The 18013-nt window shown below is 50.7% G+C and overlaps 6 protein-coding genes across 6 annotated transcripts; 4 read left to right on the forward strand and 2 right to left on the reverse strand.

The window, feature by feature from the left end:
* Window positions 1–1023: 1023 nt before the first annotated feature.
* BO97DRAFT_355824 (uncharacterized protein) lies at window positions 1024–3921 on the forward strand (the record flags this gene model as incomplete). Its single annotated transcript, XM_025692147.1, has 4 exons — window positions 1024–1365; window positions 1630–2212; window positions 2260–3212; window positions 3463–3921. 4 exons carry the CDS (start codon window positions 1024–1026, stop codon window positions 3919–3921), a joined length of 2337 nt encoding a protein of 778 aa, XP_025546849.1.
* A 1772-nt stretch (window positions 3922–5693) lies between these two features.
* On the forward strand, window positions 5694–6794 carry BO97DRAFT_243321 (uncharacterized protein). Its single transcript, XM_025690805.1, has one exon. The coding sequence runs from the start codon at window positions 5775–5777 to the stop codon at window positions 6690–6692; it is 918 nt and encodes a 305-aa protein (XP_025546850.1). The 5' UTR covers window positions 5694–5774; the 3' UTR covers window positions 6693–6794.
* Window positions 6795–7029: 235 nt separating this feature from the next.
* On the reverse strand, window positions 7030–9085 carry spb4 (ATP-dependent RNA helicase SPB4; the record flags this gene model as incomplete). Its single annotated transcript, XM_025693088.1, has 3 exons — window positions 7030–8161; window positions 8225–8734; window positions 8796–9085. The coding sequence occupies 3 exons, from the start codon at window positions 9083–9085 to the stop codon at window positions 7030–7032; spliced, it is 1932 nt and encodes a 643-aa protein (XP_025546851.1).
* A 240-nt stretch (window positions 9086–9325) lies between these two features.
* BO97DRAFT_408817 (diacylglycerol/polyprenol kinase family protein) lies at window positions 9326–11195 on the forward strand. Its single transcript, XM_025695943.1, has one exon. The coding sequence runs from the start codon at window positions 9694–9696 to the stop codon at window positions 10852–10854; it is 1161 nt and encodes a 386-aa protein (XP_025546852.1). The 5' UTR covers window positions 9326–9693; the 3' UTR covers window positions 10855–11195.
* Window positions 11196–13354: 2159 nt separating this feature from the next.
* BO97DRAFT_418364 (aromatic alcohol reductase) lies at window positions 13355–14328 on the reverse strand (the record flags this gene model as incomplete). The annotated part of the gene is made up of 2 exons (XM_025696517.1): window positions 13355–14236; window positions 14296–14328. 2 exons carry the CDS (start codon window positions 14326–14328, stop codon window positions 13355–13357), a joined length of 915 nt encoding a protein of 304 aa, XP_025546853.1.
* Window positions 14329–14396: 68 nt separating this feature from the next.
* BO97DRAFT_243336 (Zn(II)2Cys6 transcription factor) lies at window positions 14397–16336 on the forward strand. Its single transcript, XM_025690806.1, has 6 exons — window positions 14397–14438; window positions 14527–14582; window positions 14646–14709; window positions 14764–15270; window positions 15342–15488; window positions 15555–16336. Exons 3-6 carry the CDS (start codon window positions 14650–14652, stop codon window positions 16194–16196), a joined length of 1356 nt encoding a protein of 451 aa, XP_025546854.1. The 5' UTR covers window positions 14397–14438; window positions 14527–14582; window positions 14646–14649; the 3' UTR covers window positions 16197–16336.
* The last annotated feature ends 1677 nt before the right edge of the window (window positions 16337–18013 follow it).

The following is an 18013-nucleotide window of genomic DNA, read 5'->3' on the forward strand; positions in this document are numbered from 1 at the left end:
ATCCTACCCATCTCTCTACGATGACAGACAAGAGTTTCGCTTATGACTTCGACATGATAGATATTATCATCAACAAGGTATCCTATCTTTATAGTAATGAATCGAGTTCGAGTGATTAATCACTTTCTAAGGAGGTCTGCGGCGGAAGGCGATTGCGGGTGACCTCACCGCTTTATTCTTTCTGCCGGGACGTCACTCCGAACCGCAAAATTCCCGCGCAGTCGAGTGAATGAATATTCACTTCATCGCCAGCTTCATCCAACACCAGATGTTATAGCTTTGCTCGCTCTGGTGAGTGAATGTTCTCAGCTGCCCCACGGGTCCACGGCCCACACGCGCCATAACAACACAACAACAAAATCATAACACAACACACCCAGTCAGTTTGTTTTTCTTCCTTCTCCTCTCCCTCTTTCCCTCTCTCCTCCACCATCACCACTCTCTCTACCTGTTTCGCACTCCGCAAAGCTGCCTCTTCATCCATGAATTCTTGCTTTGTTGCGCTTTGAAACAGTACTCTTCGCTTTCCCTGTCCTTCTTCCACTCCATTTCCCGCTACAATCGCGTTTGTAGCAGACTCGAACCGTTGTCGCGTTTTCCCCTCGCTCTTTCCTTCCCGCCTCTCTGTATCTTCCCAATTCTACTTCCTGCTACAATAGCGTTTGTAGCAGAGTCGAACTCTTCGTTTCCCCCTTTTCTTCATATTTCGCCTCTCTGTACCCTTGTGAAAATAACACTTGGGACGTATCCCCGTTATCTGCTCTTTCGCGTCACTTCCACCCTCCCAGAGGAGAAACTTGGCTATACAAGACTCGAGCTTCATACGTGTCAGGCCTTGCTCTTCTGTTTCACAAACGTACTCACCCATCTGTTCCTCTACCCTTCAAAAATCTTCTTCCCGACCTCGTTTTTCATTCTGGAAGGCTTGTGAGATTCGCTCACAAGTCGCATTTATCACCGGTGCTCAAGCCAGTGCCGTGTCAACCTGAACATTTTCCAACTGTCGTTGACTCTGCAGTCAAAATGCGTACCCGTTCGCAGATGTTGTCGCCGGGTGGCCTTGTCTCCCTAGACGACAACAACGTTGCCCGTCGCACCAGATCGACCAGAAGCAACTCGCAGCAGCCTGCCGCCACCGAAGAACAGCCTGCTCCTCGTCCTAAGACAACCCGCGCCACCAAGAAAACAACTTCCACGACTACTAAGAAGACTACCAACAAGACCCAGTCTCGAAAAACGACCACCGCCAAGCGCACAACGCGGCAGACTGCCCGCAAAACCAGTCAATCAACGTCCGACGAGAACGAGCAATCCCAAATTAAGGAATCCGAGAATATCGAGCCCACTGCAATTCAAGCGGAAGCAGTTTCCCAGGAGAACGGACACAATGAGATAACCCAGGACTCCAAAGAACCTGAGAGGATTAGTGAGTCAAAGTCACCTTGCAAAAGAAAATGTCAAAACAGCCGATATGACCTTCGGCCGAGAAAGAAAGCTCGAAACCAAATCGAAGCGCAGGCTCGGCCCCCCAAGGATCTAAAGGCTGTCTTGGAAAATCCAGGGCAGAATCCGACTTTCCAGGAACTAAGGGCTGCCTCAGAGAACTCAATGCAGTCTCCGAACTCCCAGAAACCAAGGGCTCCCTCGGATAATCCTAACAGCCATACCACAGTCCCCTCCAAGGAGACAGGGCTAACTACCCAAGAAGACAGAAAGAGACGCCGCTCTACCAACGAAGACGACACCGACGCCGACAATGAGGGAGGTCCCATTACCCCTGCTGCAAACAAGCGACGCAACCTTGGTGTACCGGGTAACACACCGTACTCTTATGCCACCCCCCTGCCTCGCCGAGTGACGGCCAACATCACACCTTTTTCGGAAAGGATTCGCCGTCGCAACGCCGAGAATCAGGGCCGCATCTACCGGACCAGTCTGCGCATTTCGCAATATCTCGCCCAGGAGGATGCTGACCGTCAAGCTTTTGAGACCCCGGCGTCGGGCACAGACTTCACTTTTACTGAACCTTTTCCCAGTTTCGAAGATAACGAGCCGCACCAGGAACAAAAAACTCAGGAATCAGCGCAGGAACCAACCACTCCAGAGCGGCCCGCGAGTCGCTGGGGACTCAGCGGGCTACTGTCCGTCCCTCGAAGTCTTTCCCGCTTGCTTCCGACTTTCGGACGGAGCCCTGAAAGAAATGAAACTCAAGGTATGTCTTCAGGGTCGTGTATCTTTTATTTTACTCATGCTTGCCAGTGCCCGCAGAACCAGCAACCGAACCAGTCAATCGCACACAGCCTAAGGCGCCCGTTCCTTCGACCAGCACGGCGTCTCCCACGCCTAAAAGCAAGGAGCCAGTCCTCGAGCGCCAGCGTGATCTTTCCTTCTCCTTGTTCCCCCCTCCTCTTGACAAGTCCCGCTACCTTGATGATTTACGTAAACCTAACCCCAAGCCTTTGCAACCCCTCGCATCCGCGGCCACGTCTGAAGCTCCTGAATCATCGGCCGATACGTCGAAGCCCAAAGATTCTGCCGAATCCACTACCGAAGCCGGCGTGCTCAAAGGCAGCAAAGTTGTTTCAGAGGAGTCGAATACCTCAACCCCAAAGCAGAAGAAGCGCAAGCGGGCCCCATCCCCTGATGTGATCCCTAACCCTCCTGGTTGCAGCTATGGAATGTACGAGGAATATTTCGTGATCTCTGATAGCGACGAAGACAGCGACAACGAGGATGAGCCTGCACGTCCACAAACCGAACCTAAACAACAGGACCCCAGAGGAAAGTCCGCCGTCCGCAGTGCCCTCCGCTCCGAGCGTCCAGCCACAAAGAAAGTGCGATTCGATGCGAGCCCTCAGGACACCCCATCTAAGCTTAGAATGAAGCCGCGTGCCACCGATCCATACACCGGACAACACTTCGTCGGCATGAACTCACCTGGTGAATCGAGCAACTCATCCGCACCCGCGTCCCCAGCGCCCGCTTCCCAGGCCGAACAGCCCTCTGTTTATCCGGACCCTAGGAGTCGTCCAGGATTCGTTCCCAATCGTGATGGTACATTCGAAACCCCCTATTCTGACACATCTTCCGAAGCCTCTGATGACGATGCTCCTGCATCTGGCTTTGTCCCAAACCGTGATGGTACTTTTGAGACTCCTTATTCTGACACTTCCTCAGAAGCTTCAGACTCCGAAGATCCTGCACCAGGCTTTGTTCCCAACCGCGCCGGTACATTCGAGACTCCCTACTCGGACTCCCCATCGGAACCCAGTGCTTCTGCCCCTGACGCTGTTTCCCATGAGCAAACGACTCCGCAATTTGATTCCTCGTCGCCGCCACACCCCGACGTCACTGAAAGGTATGTGTTCTAGATGCTCTATAATTTGGGCTCCAGTGAAGCACAGAGCCGCTGACCAGTCTTTCATCAGTGCATCTTCTGAAGAAAGCCGTCCAGCCGCCCAGCAGGCGCCTTTCCCTCCTTCTACCCCAGCCAAGGTTGAAGATGTTGCTCTTGCTCGAGTCCGTTCACAAGCGGAAAAGTATAAGCCCAAGACACCAAGTGGACTGCGCACTGCCAGCCGCTACTCGAGCCCCCTGACTATTGCTACTCCTGACACCATCCCTGCATCTGTCACCCGCCCTGAGAGTGCATCCGAGCCCGAAGATTTCGGAGATGACCAGTTTGCGCGCGATGCTCAATGGCTCTATGAAAACTGCCCCACAGGAGATCTCTCCGAGCTCGTCTGGCCGGAAGCCGAGAGTTACGTGGATATGGGCTTCAGTGCCGAGGCAGTTCGCATCGCTAACGAAATTTGGGATCCTTCAGTGGTCGATCATGCCTACGATAACATCTGGACGCCTGGCTTGGAAGCCTTCAGGCGTGAAATGGAAACCGGATCTTTCCAGGCCGCACTGGCGTAACAAAACCCTGCTCTAACAGCTGCTAGTGTTGAGCTACGATTCATAACCAACCTTTCGACCTGCAGCAATTATCTTGTGTCTTTTGCAGACACCAGTGTGTTGAACTATGCTTTACTTGATTTGAGATTGCGGCTAATCTCATTGTTTAATTATCGATGTTTATGATATGGATTGTTGTTTTGTGTTCACCGTCGCGAATATGTGATCACCCCTCTATGGTTGAACAGTTGAACAGTTTCAGGCTTCGAATCGTTTGTGCTCAATGGCTCTAGGCCATTGGATTTGTCTATCTTCCCAGTCACGAATATGTGACCACTCCTCTATGGTTGAACGGTTGAACAGTTTCAGGCTTTGGATCGTTTGTGCTCAATGGCTTTAGCCATTGGAGTTGTCTATCTTCTCGGCCACAAATTCGTGACCGGCTCTATGGTTGAAATGTTTCAGGCTTTGGATCGTTTGTGCTCGATGGCTAGCCATCGAATCTGTCTATCTTGTCGGCCGCAAACCGCAAATATGCGACCGATCCTGTATGGTTGAACAGTTTTTTTACGCTTTGGATCGTCCATGCTCAATGGCTCTAGCCATTGAATCCGTCTATCATCTCTGCTGCGAATATGCGACCGGTCTTCTATGGTTGAACAGGTTTTATGCTTTGAATAGTTCGTGCTCAATGGCTCCGCTATTGAATCTATCTGTCTTTCTCGGCTGCAAATATGTGGCCAGCCTGCGATGGTTGAACAGTTTTTACGCTTTGGATCGTTCGTGCTCAATGGCTTCCGCTATTGAATCTATCTGTTTTGGCTACCAATATGTGGCCAACCTGCGATGGTTGAACAGCTTTTACGCTTTGAATCGTTTGCGCTCAATGGCACTAGTCATTGAATCTGTCTTCACGGCCACGGATTTGTGGCAAGCTCACTATGTCTAAAGTTGCTTAGGTTTTGGGACGTCGTTGTCAACTCAGTTTTCTGCGCCACACGTGGCCAGTCCATTATTGTCAAATGTCGTTAAGGCTATGGATCGTCGTTATTATCTCGCTCTCTGGCCCACATGTTGTGGCCAGCTCACTATGTCGAAAGTTGTTTAGGTTATGGGCCGTCGTTATCATCACGTTTTCTGTGCCACGTATTGTGGCCAGCCTACTATGATCGAAAGTTGTTTAGGTTTCCTGGGTCGTTGGTACTAACTCGTTGTTGTCTGCGCCACGGGTAGTGGCCAGCTCACTTAGATACAATGTTGTTCAGGCTTTGAATTATTGTCTTGTCTGTGGTGGGAATTGTCTTTCAAGGAGTTTATAAGGAGTTTGTGATACCATCACTTTTCTGTCTGGTTTACTTGGCGAAGCATTCCCGGTGTTGTCTATCAGAACCTGCTTCAAATGCATTGAGTGGCATTCTAGCGTCTTTATCATTTTCACAACTTAGGAATATGCAGTATTCAAGTCCTCAACTATCCCTTCTTTGCGGCTTCCTCTGAGCAAACATTCAAGGTCGTGATGGCTGTCTTGCTGGTCGAGATGGGGTTGGCTGCAAGAGCTATGACAGACACAGGATAATTGCACCATTACGAACCGCCAACAAGGTGTGGGATTTCGGTGCATGATGTATTCCATAGGATGTATTACCATATTCACAGCACTCGGTGTGTACTAACTGTATCCCAGGAGTAGCATGGAATGTATTCATCGTGCCGAAGGTGTTCAGTGCGAGTAAAACACCATATTTCAGGGGACTTCCAGGAGCTTTCCAGGGAAACTCCGCCCTACTTCTTCACCATAACTTACACTGTAAAAGGAGATCCGAGAACCTGCCACGAACCTGCCACGAACCATCCACCAGTCACAGCGACGTGCCATGGATCCTTCCCGTACTTGCCCCTGCCAAAGCCAGGGTTATTTCCTGTCCATCCTGCGGAATGACAGTCACAACAACAATCCCGATAATCCCGATGCCGATGCTGCGACCCGATGGTGCTCCCGATGCAAACGGCGCGCCGCGACCCAGGCTCTCCGTCCCCGCCCAAATCCTCCCCCAGATTGGTGGGCCAGCTCTTATTCAAATGACAACCCAGACCCCGTCATCACCGATGATGATCGCTTCTGGTACAGCGACGAGCGACTCGAACAACGACGGGCCAAGCAACGTCGACGCGAACAGAGGGACGAGGCCCTCCGTTTGCAGTGGGCGCTGCGTCAGTATCGCGAGGCCGAACGCCTTCGACTCTTGAGACAGGAGAAGGAACGGGAGCTTGAGCGGTGGGATAGGGACGACGAGCGCGAGCGGCGAGTTTTGAGGAAGGTGCTGACAATGGAGACGAGTGGGGAGTTGAAAGAGCAGTTTGGGTCGTTGGGTTCGCCGGAGCAGACGGATCAAGAGGTGGACTTGTGGTTGCAACAGCAGCGTCAGTTGCAGGAGCAGCAGGAGCAGCAACGAGAGCTGGAACAGCAACAGCAGCGTCAGTTGGAGGTGCAGCAGCAGCAACAGCTAGAACAGCAACGCCAGCAACAGCGTCAGTTGGAGTTGCAGCAGCAGCAACAACAGCAACAACTAGAACGGCAACAGTGGCTACAAGAGCAGCGGCTGCAGCAAGACCGGGATATATGGCTACCGCACCCAGGCCATAACCCACTCCTCCACTTCCAGCAACTGCAGCAACAATGGCGTCAGCAACGGGAAGAGCAACTACAGCAACAGTGGCGACAGCAGCAGCTAGTGCAACTGCAGCAGTCCCAGGGTCGGGTCTTTGGGCCTTGGACTCCATGGCCTTATTAGCTGCCATGGCCATATGGATGTGGTGACATGGGAAATAGGTATTTGACACAATGTGACAGATGATTTTGAAAGAATTGTTGGGTAATATGAGACGATGAGCGGAAAGACAGAGAGTTCTGTTTCTTTATTTGTTGCGTTCTTCATGCACGGCGAGGGGATTGATGTCTTGTACTGTACAAGGGTGGTAAATCGATTGGTTAAGGAATTTATCGTATGGGAAGTAGGTAGACACTGGAAGGCAAATGAGATTGAACATCTATTGGACATCAGATCTATATTGGTAGAAAGATGGTATCAAGATAATAACAGTAGAAAAATAAGACAGTATGATATCAGCTTAATCGAACCCCTCGAACTCGTCATCCTCAGCATCAGCATCGCCCTTGCCCTCAGCGGCCTTGGCTGCACGCCGCAGCCGTCGCTCTTCTTCGTTCTTCAGTCGGAGTTGCTCCACCATCTGCTCGGTATCCCGGGCCTTCTGCCGCTCTTCCTCCGTCATCTTCTCCCACCGGGTATGTTGGGCCCGTGCCTGCTTCACCTCTCTGCGTTTCTGCTTCTTGTTCCGCGTTTCGAGGTTCTTGCTCCAGGCAGCACTGTCGGTGGCCCGGCGCTTGTTGGAGGATTCGTCTCCTTCGTTCGCCGCCGCCTGCTCGGCTCTCTCCTGCATTTCTTCCTTCCGGCGCTTTTCCCGTTGCTTGTCCTTGTAGGTGTAGTTGTCCCAGTCCAGCGTGACGCCCAGGGTCCGGTCGCCTGTGAAGGACCGGAGCTCGGGCATCTTCGGCAACTTCAGCAGGCCCCACGCCTTGCCCAGCGCCTCCCAGTCGACGTCAGCCACGCGGAAGATACTGCTGGCCTGGTGCTTGCTGTAGCTTCGGAGCCAGCTGACGAAGGCCTTCTGTCCGCGATCGTGAAGGGTGCGATCTGCGAGAACGGCTTTGCGGGCCTTTTTGGTGGCTGCTGTGGCATCGGTGTCGGAGAAGGTGATGGACTTCGGGTAGTGGACGACAGGCGTTTTGCGGACGTCGAGGAAGGAGACGTAATCTTCCTCGCGGCCGGGGTGGAGAAGAACCACGCTCAAACCCTTCCGGCCGGCGCGTCCGGCACGGCCACAGCGGTGGATGAAAGTCTTTGGGTCGGAGGGAGGGTCGATCTGGACGACGAGGTCGACGGAAGGAATGTCCAGTCCCCGGGATGCAACATCGGTGGTGAGTAGAATGGCGGGCGTGTGGCAGTTGAGAAAGCGGTTGAAGTTCTTTTCACGGACGTTGGCTTGGTGTTTGCCGTGGAGAGGAATTAGTTGGAAGTCATCGCCGAGGACTAGTGGCAGGATGCCCGCGAGATAATCGACTCCGGAGCAGGTGGAGACGAAGAAGATGGTTTTCTGAGGAGTGGGTTCAATGGAGCGGAGGAGGGCAGGTAAGACAGCGAATTTGTGTGCGGGAGGGGTGGTAAGATAGGTCATTTGAAGACTGGGTTTATATCGTTAGCAGTGCTATTGCGGATGTTCTAAAACGTTGTCTGGTTCAACTAACCTGGCCGGTGTCCGTTTGTCCTGGGCTCCTGAGGTGCCCTTGACTTTGACCATGACCTTGACCGGATTGCGCAGACCGACGCGGACGATCTGGTCGACAGCCTCACTGATACTGGCACTGAATAGACCAGTGCGTCGTTGCTTGGGAAGTCGGCGCAGAATGTTCTGAAGTGTGTCCTTGAAACCCAGATCCAACAATCTGTCGGCCTCGTCCATAACAAGCATTTCAAATGAGGACTGAGGGCAATGTACGTGGGGAGAAGAGAGTAATTCCAGCAACCGCCCTGGAGTCGACACCAATACATTCGGGGACCGTTTCAAGAAGGTGCTCAAATCCTCCGCGGGCGTCGTTGAACCACCCAGGAGAAGCTGCGGGACAACCTTGAGGGCGGAGGAGAGGTGTTTAGGAGGAGGCGCATCGGCGTCTTCGGCGGGATTGAGCACTGAGGCAGATGGAGGATGGAAGGCAAGCAAAGAGGTCAGGACATTGTAGATCTGAGTGGCGAGTTCTCTGCATAGATTATTAGCGCTCCAATCGTATACCTATCAGACTCTCCTGCAACAAAGCTTACCGGGTGGGAGAGATAATGATTGCGCCGACATGGTGCTTCTTGAGAGGTTCTTCCAGGCGCAAAAGCTTCTCAACGACTGGAATTAAGAAGGACAACGTCTTCCCACTGCCAGTGACTGCCTCGACCACGACATCCTTATGCGCCATGAAAAGAGGAATGGCCGATGCCTGCACGGGGGTCATGCGCGTGAAACCCATAGAGGAGACAGCATCGAGCACCCATTCCGACAGAGGAGGCGTCACTGCATCCCACGCTCTGGCAGATGTGCCTGGAGGAGGTTTGGGGGCCATGCTGAGTCCGGTGCCTGGCGTTGGAATTCCCCGGAAATTTGCTAACAGATCGAACACCTCACAATGCTTTCAATCTTTTCTGTTAAGATCCAAACCTCCAGTTTTTTTCCTTATCGATTAGATATCGGAGGCGGTGGAGGCTTTCTGCCGTGCATACACGTGACCGCCTGCGGATTCGGCGGAAGCCAATCGGTTCAAGGCTGAAATCGAAGCTGAACGAAAGTCTGGATATGCCCATCATTCTTCCTCAGCTCTGTCCTAGTTGCTCTCCTTTTGGCGCGTTTCAGTCCTCTTGACTCCCCTATGTGCAAAGCCAGCCCCTAGAGTGACATGTCAGTCCTTTGCTAACTGAGGAACGTCATGCGCAACGGTTTGTCTGCCTGCACTGTACATACGACCGCAATCGACGCTGGCTGCCATAAGCCACCTTCCCTCGTCATCGCTGCACCTATTTGTCGCTCCACCCGCCCATCATTGCGTCGTTAGAAGCACTCACACCCCCTACACTGGGCTCTTGTACCGCCCTCTTCATCTACCTATCTCCACGACCTCTGTCCGGAGTCATCCTCAAACCGGCTCTTCCACCTTTTGTCCTTCCCGCGGTCGAGATGTCCACCAACCATGATGCCATTCCCGAGACTCCTCGAGTGATCTCGCCCTCTCCCACCCCGTCAGACCCGAGATCGAGCTCGCGAGACTATCTCGGACCTACCACGCGCTCCGCCGCGCGGCGACAACGGCTCGGTGAAGTGACAGAGGAAACCGATGGCGACGCGGATGCGAATCTCAAGCGCTCACGGGCTCGTTCTCGAAGTCCTGCCAGCCCAGAGTCAGCGCGAAAACGCAAACGCAAGTCAAACCCCAGGTTACCCGCTGGTCAAGCCAAGTCACCAAGTACGAACGGTTATACCACACCTAGCAATGGTTACTTATCGCCATTAATTAAACCCGGTGGCACTTGGCATACCATTTCGCGATCTCCATCTCCTCTCGGCTTGATTCCTCTTCACAGCCGTTATCGAAGCTTTATCCACCGACATGAAATCCCGCGCAAGCTCCTACACGTCTCCATCGGCTTCCTAACGCTACACTTATACACACGGGGCATCCAGCCGCTTCAAATCACTCCATGGCTCTTTGGTGCTCTGGTTCCGATCGCTACTGTCGATATAATTCGGCATCGTTCAGAGACAGTCAATAAGATTTACATTCGCTGTGTGGGTGCCCTGATGCGTGAAACAGAGGTCTCCGGCTACAATGGCGTTATCTGGTACCTGCTGGGCGCCTATGCTGTCTTGCGCTTCCTTCCCAAAGATATTGGCGTCATGAGCGTGCTACTACTTAGCTGGTGTGACACTGCTGCTTCCACCTTCGGCCGTCTCTATGGCCGACATACCCCTCAGCTCCGCAAAGGCAAGAGCTTGGCCGGGACTTTGAGCGCCTGGCTTGTCGGTGTTATCACTGCTGCCGCGTTTTGGGGCTTCTTCGTCCCCTATATTGGGACTTTCCCCAATGATCCCGAAGGCTCTTTCATGTTCACCGGACGTCTCAATCTGATTCCGGGCCCCGTTAAGAGCCTGCTCGGGTGGACCGCAAGTACCTCCAGCGCTGTCCTGTCGGGTCCCCTAGCTCTTGGAGTCATGAGCGTCGTTTCGGGCTTGGTGGCCGCTGGCAGCGAGTTCATTGACTTGTTTGGCTGGGATGATAATTTGACGATCCCTGTCCTTAGCGGTGTCGGCTTGTGGGGCTTCCTGAAGGTCTTCGGTTAAGACGGCTAGATTTGAAGTCTTCAATGCGGTTGGCGTGAGCCCTATTTCTCTTCCCTGTTCTATATGCCCTTACTGTTTTTTCTAGAGGAGAAATGGCACCTGATCATCCTTTTGTTTCTGTGTCCATATGAAGCGCAGCTGTTGTTTATCTTTAATCCTTCTCCTACTCGCCTCCTACATATTCTCCCCTATTGCCATTCTTCTCATTCATTCCAGCGTTACTGAGCATGGAATGCTGAAACGTTTGGGCTGATGGCTAGGCTAATATACATGGAATGAGGTTCCTCATGATAGATAGATGTTTTCAATTCGCGATACCTGGGTGCTTGCAATCGATACCAACTTTTTCTAATATAATGCCTCTCATCTAGGCGCATGTTACATGGCACAGTTTATCAAGTATTGCTTAATCGATCTATGACTCAATGATTCACCAAGGGCGCTTTGGTTAAAATGAATAGCCGGTATTTCAGGCTGGTACATGCCAGTTCTATGGCGAGGATATCTATGCATCATAAATACTTCCCAGATTAACTGAAAGCTCCATTCAAATCACCGTAACCAACCACATTAACATTAGGAGAGATAGAAGCACTCCAACTCTCAAGTTAATACCCTCTGTGACAGTAGTATTCCCTATTAGCGTATATACGATCTAATGAATCACTTCACTCCTCGTGGAGTGTCAATCGCAACATTGGAAAGACCATCGTCTCTCCATTTCGCCTCTTCTCTTCCTTCGCCTAACCAACCTTTCATCTCATTTAGCAAAACCAGCCACCGCTGCTTCATATCCTGGTTTTATTCTAGCGTACATCCATGGCGTTTTCATTTTAAGAACACTTCCTGCGATGCCTCGCTGTGAAACGACTACTGAGCTCCATGATTACCCAGTATACAGAGACGGTTTCGCCATCTGCGGGCTCTAGCAGACGAATCTCTCAAATCATTCGGACAATCCTATTTTAGAGCCCGTCTCTCACGCTCGAGGTGTGCTCGTCGATATTATGTTTCACACGAGCTGAGGACATGATTCCTATTTCTGCCACCCGCTTGCACAGGCTTGCTTCTCTTTCGCCGTGGGATATCTTCCCAACCATGGTTTCTGATAGCGATATTCCCAAACCCTATTCGCTTACACAGTATCTTGGAGCTCTCTTTTCATGTCGCGTTCACCGTCCATGCTCATCCCCATAAGAAAACCAATTATCGTCAAAAACTGGGCCTGTCAGCCGTCGAGTATGCGTCCGAGACTGAGGTAAATTGTACCGGCCCCCGACACCTTCCCTTCTTATCGTGAGGCCTAGCATTTAGCAGAGCTAGCATACTATCAATGGAACCCAGCTTCTCTCTCATTTCTGATCCCATTGCCTGTAGGCTGCCACAGGGATCGGCCTGCGAAGTAAAACCCGCCTCACCGGAGAGGCTTGCTGTCGCGTGGTGATATGGTAGAAAGCTGCTTCATTCTAGAGGCTGTAATCCTCGACATACTTAATAAGGGTCAAGACGCAATGAACCTTCGCGAGAAGAACGACGAGGCTATATGCTTAAAGTACGCAACTCGAGAGGGACATCGTAGCTTACGAAGAAGCATTCGCGGAGGCAGTTCAAAACCCGGACGACATCAAAGCTTATCTAGCTGTAAATACCTGATGTCAAATCACGAGATAGTATAATTACTTGCGTGTATTCTCTACAGCAACTTACTAACATGGATATCGGGAAGGTTATAGCGGCATTATTGCAGGAAATCAGCGCCGACGAAGCTGATAACCCCGACAAAGAAGAAATGGTACTGGCAGAAATAACAGGGAAACAATAATACTCACGCCGCAAACCCCTGAATACAAGAACATATCACATTTATTTACATTTCTTTTCTACTTCTTGATTCTACACGTTACTTTGGATTTTACATCGCCCTATTCTTAATTTCCCCAATTGCACCGTGTACACGCTCTTGACTATACGTATTACTGCTGATTTTACACGTTGCTTCCTTCTATATACATTATCTACGTCCAGATTATACTGTGCCTTCGAGGGGGGGGCTGTTACGTATACATTACGGAATATAAGACATAGTATCAATTGCGCCTCCCCGAGGCAGCCTCTAAAGTAAAGCAGCCTTCACCACCACGCGACATTTGCGACTGAGCGACGCTATATCTATTGCTTATACTGAGGAGAGCTATGAAGATTCTGATTGTTGAAATTAGTGACCATGAAGACGATGATGAGGAAGAGGATGCCCTGAAATATAGTTTTGACGCAGATGTTAGTGACCACGGTGATCAGGATAAAGGATTTTATAAAGATTATACGAGTTGATCCAGTTGTTCGCCATGATACAGATGCATGGCAGCTCTTCCTCATTCCTCCACTGGGCTTCATTCATTGATTTCAACATTCCAGCATTCGAATTCCGGCAAGTGCATACACTAACTATCGACACCTGAACTTCATCCTTACAACCATTACCATACTTGATTCACCAGTCCTAGACTAGTCCTGTAGTCAACTCCAGCCCAAGCCTCTCCACCTCCTCATCACTCAGCAATCCCAACCCCAAGAGCTCGTTATCCAGATCCTGGTCCCTATACTCAGCTCCAAACTTGCCACTGAAGAATGCCGCCAGAAACATTGCCGGTAAAAGCGCCGGGTCAGGATTCTTCTGCAGCATTGCCATTGTACGGGCAAGCTGCTCCTCCGCGTCCACATTTGTCTCGGTCCACTGCTCGCCGGCCGTCCACTTCCTGGCAAGATTGTAAACCCTGCGCTGCGTAAGCACAGCGTCATGCACGCGAACAACGCGATTCCTAGTCTCCTCGAGCTTTTGCAGCGCTCCAACCACCGCCTTCGCAACAGTGCTCGTCCGACTCACACTGAACGCATGCACGCCCCCATCATAGAGACGCACAGCGCGATGTGCAAGATCCACAGCAACAGGCAGTGTGAAAATCCGTTCAAGCAACGCGCCCACGGCAAAAATCGTATGCTCGATCTGAGTGTCTCTCTCACGGAGATAGTTCTGGATCGCCACGGCCGGAGCGTGGCAGGGGAGCTTCTGCGCCGCGCCGGAGGGGTCCGAGCAAATGGCGCCGTAATCAGCCGGGATAAAGCGCGTCACCCCGACCGCGATGCTCGCGTCAATGATGAGTTTCTGGAGTGGAATCGCGGCCGGGGTTAGGGTTGAGATCACGATGTCATGGCCCTGGAGGGCGGATTGGAGGCTCTCGAGTGAAGAGTAGTCAACTTGTTTCAAGGTGATGCCGACGGGAAGAGTAGCGGCGGTGCTTGTGGAATCTGAGCGCGTGAGGACTGTCACGGTGAACCGGGCTCTGAGGAGTTCGTCCAGGACGATGGAACCGAGGGAGCCTCTCTGGATGCTGTTAGGGGAGATACTAGAAAATGGGTGGTCCGTGATAGTGGGGAACATACCCCGAGGAGGGCGACTTTCTGAAGGGTCGACATTTTAAGGGGTTCTCTAGGTATCAGATCATGCACCTTTGGGTGGGAAATCTTGCTGAGGTGCTCACCCTGGTGGGAAAGAACTGCCTTTATATACGTTCATCTCTAATAAGGTGGGTATAGATAGTATAGGGCATTCATTCCCCGCCCCGAGCCCTTTGATGAAACTATATCTGAACAGGAAGCTTACTCGTGAATTAGCACCGAATATGAACCAATCACATCTGTGATCCACTTTTAAGCTCATCCCCACTTTGGTGAGATATAAGCAGCCAAATGACGAGCCTCTTAACTATTCTGTCCTGGTTAATCTCCTCCAGAACAATGGCTAATCGCAATCGGGGAAGTCTATCGTGCGAGCACTGCCGCCGCCGACGAATCAAGGTGCGTCCTCTGCTCTGTTCGTATGATATGATCGCTGACTTGTGCAATCACCAGTGCAACCAGCTCCGGCCGCGATGCTCACAATGCGCAAGAGCAGGCCTTTCCTGCTCCGGATACAGGGCCCCGCTGGACCTCCTATTCCGAGACGAGACTACAACCGTCGCGCGCAAGGTTCGCAAAGGAAAAGAGGACAATTCAGATGCTGACTACAGCGACCTCTCAGATATCTTCTCCCAGCTGAATCCATCCTTGGCTTCCAGGATCCACTCCATCGAAGTTGATGTCGCTTGGAATTATTACCTTGAGAATTTCAACGTCACGCGTAACAAGCGTGATTGTTTCCCCACGCTAACACTAACAAGTTCGTCGACGGGGGTTGCAAGCGTGACGGCCGTCGGTCTAGCCGGGCTGGCTCTTCTTCGTCACGATGTGCACATGATGCAACTTGCCAGGCAGAAATATTCTATGGCATTGAGGCATATGGGCCATGCGGTGCTCGATCCACAGCAGCTGCGGAACGGGACGTTGGCAACCGCGAGCTTCAATCTGTCCATGTTCGAGGTAAGTACTGTACATAGATCCCGCCCTCTTGCCCCTGAAGATGTGATTTCTAAATCGATTGAGGGATGTAGATGATCGTTACCGATGGTGTGGATGCGGCGCCATATGCATGGCTGAAGCATATCCATGGGACGGCTGCGTTGATGCGAGCCATGCATATGCCGACCAAAGGGGGTCTTTTCAATACCGCGGGGTGCTTGCAAATCGCCTTCGCTATTGTACGTATCCATATGTAACCCCCCCCCCCCACAACTTTCCACTGTGTTGTAGACTAATCAAACTAGACTATGGGCTGTCTCATCAGCGAACAACCTGTTTCTCCAGACATAGTCAGCCTTGTACAGATATACGCGAATAGCTCGCCCTTCATTGGGCTGTTTATCCTCCTTAGCGACTTGGTAAATCTATACGTACAGGAAAAGAAGGCTCATTATGGGTCTCAAAGCGCCACTGCCAGAGCCTTAGCATCTATCGACGCAGAGCTCACCAGCTGGGAAAGTCGACTCCCACCCCTCTGGAAAGACTCTCCCATCACGCGAGGTGTGCCAAATGATCAAGGCTCAACCTGGGTTCCCAGACTATGGGGTTACTACCGAGTCTGCCGAATGCTTGTGCACAGGGTATTCCTCGACGCCACCCACCCGTCGCCTGGCCGAGAGCAAGTCTCACATGGCATCCTTAAAAGCCTATGCAGCGATATATACGCAAGTGTCCCATCTATACTACGGCAATGTTTCACAGATGACCACCCGGACCCCGGCCCCGGATTAACGTCGGACGTGTTTTTCCTCGTCACGATTCTACAGGCGTTGTCGACGCTGACGGCGAGGAACGAGGTTGTTGAGAATTGGGCTACACCGGCAACTGAGGAGTTGGGAGAGGGGTTTGTTCCCTTGAAGGCGTTCGTGGCGAGGCATCTGGGTTGACTATCATGGCTTGCGATGGTCGTATTCTTTGCGCACCGCGTGGAGGAAACAGGTTTACGAGTGCTTCTAAATAATCTGGGCTGGTTCGGGGTTCCGGACTAGAGGAAATAAACAAGCAATACCTCCTTTGAATAGTGGAGGCGTATCCGTAATTCTCTTGAGTACCTTTACCCATCTGCCAGTAGGGGATGCGGACATACTTGAGCATTTGATCTCAAGGACAGAGTGCTGATGGATAGTTGTGAAAATAACTATGATTATCAAGTTATGCAAATCATCTAGTACATACGACCACAGGGTGTGGAAAACAGGGCTTCCCGTCCGCTCAGCCGTACTTAAGCCACACGCCGGGAGGTTAGTAGTTGGGTGGGTGACCACCAGCGAATCCCTTCTGTTGTATGTTTTTTTATTCTATGTACTAGTTTAGTGCCTTGATGTTTCTGGAACGATGAACATTTATACCGGCGGCAAATCTACAGCCCTCTTCACCGACGCAGGAATCTAACTGTTAGAGAAGTTGTTCCAAGCCAGTGCACCACTGCCGATCCCTTCCGGCTACATTATTGGCACATACAGCTGGTCATCTCCACATTCGGGGGGGACGGGGGGTAAAATGATTCGCAATCTTGGAAAGACCTTGATCAGCACAGCTACAAATAGATAATAAAAAGATTATCTATATATATAACCCAATCTATAATTCAGCTAGTATAAGATAAGAGATTATTATAATATACTATGATAAGTTAACCCAAAAAGATTTTAGTGTAAATAAAATAATAAAATAAACTATAAAGACCTACTATATTTTAAATCTAAGGAAAAAAAGGACTCGTATCCGAAGAGTGGCAAGGAACCAAAATGCCGAAAACCCAGGCAGAGGAACTGCGCATCTGTGTGGTTGTCTAGGGGCTCTTTTCAAACCATGGATTATTCGTCCCGCCTGTCATGTCAATCATCACGGAAAATCGATGAGGTTCGTTGCACTACAGGATCTTGTGACCTGGCCCCTTGGTCAAGAGGCGCCATTCGATGTTCCTTGTTGGAATCAACTATAGGATCCGACTTAAGGAAACCTTTGATTGTGCCAAATATCTTGAGCCAGGACAGGGAGACGACACTCTGCCTTCATACATTTCATGTGCGAGCGGATATTGCCACAGATGCATAGAATATTCTATGGTTCGAACACCGAGAAGAATTTCTAAGATGAAGCAATCATAACGCTACTTGCTGTTGGGGACGGATGAGCTTGACTGAGGTTAACAACCTATTTCGAAATTATTCATACTGTAAGGATGTTTATGCTATCATTTATGTGAAACAGGTAACTATATATCTTACTACTACATTCGCGGCGGCCAAACAAAGATAGAAAAGAACAAACAGATAAAAGGTCGCCCTTTACTGGAGCTCCGTCGCATATTAAGAGATCAAGACTCTTCCAAATTCCATAGAAACATAGTCTTTATAGATAAAAGAAATAGAGCTTTAATTAGATAGGTATACATATCACAAGACTTATTATAAAAAGATTAGGTGGGTAAAGATCTTTAGATAATCTCCGTGTATTAGCGGGTAGCTGTGCAAGATATACTGATTGTCAAACTACTATTGAGAGGTCTCCTACTACATTATAGTACATGATTTAAGCTTCAGCTGGTTTATTGGGTCCATTACAATGCTTATATTAATTGTCAATACCTGCTGTTCTATGAGGCTTACCCCTGATATGATACTTCCCGCTAGATATGTGAGGATAACCAGGCGGGTAAAGGAAAATAGATGCGGTGACAGAATGGAGGTTATTGAAGCTA

The sequence above is a fragment of the Aspergillus homomorphus genome, assembly GCF_003184865.1.
Source record: "Aspergillus homomorphus CBS 101889 unplaced genomic scaffold BO97scaffold_60, whole genome shotgun sequence".
NCBI classification, from domain to species: domain Eukaryota; kingdom Fungi; phylum Ascomycota; class Eurotiomycetes; order Eurotiales; family Aspergillaceae; genus Aspergillus; species Aspergillus homomorphus.

Bases quoted from the DNA above. Each gene is read 5' to 3' on its own strand.
- BO97DRAFT_243321 (XM_025690805.1), top strand. From the start codon at position 5,775: ATGGATCCTTCCCGTACTTGCCCCTGCCAAAGCCAGGGTTATTTCCTG.
- BO97DRAFT_408817 (XM_025695943.1), top strand. From the start codon at position 9,694: ATGTCCACCAACCATGATGCCATTCCCGAGACTCCTCGAGTGATCTCG.
- BO97DRAFT_243336 (XM_025690806.1), top strand. From the start codon at position 14,650: ATGGCTAATCGCAATCGGGGAAGTCTATCGTGCGAGCACTGCCGCCGC. The intron at 14,710-14,763 runs GTGCGTCCTCTG...TGCAATCACCAG, and splicing joins GCCGCCGCCGACGAATCAAG to TGCAACCAGCTCCGGCCGCG. The intron at 15,271-15,341 runs GTAAGTACTGTA...TGAGGGATGTAG, and splicing joins TCAATCTGTCCATGTTCGAG to ATGATCGTTACCGATGGTGT.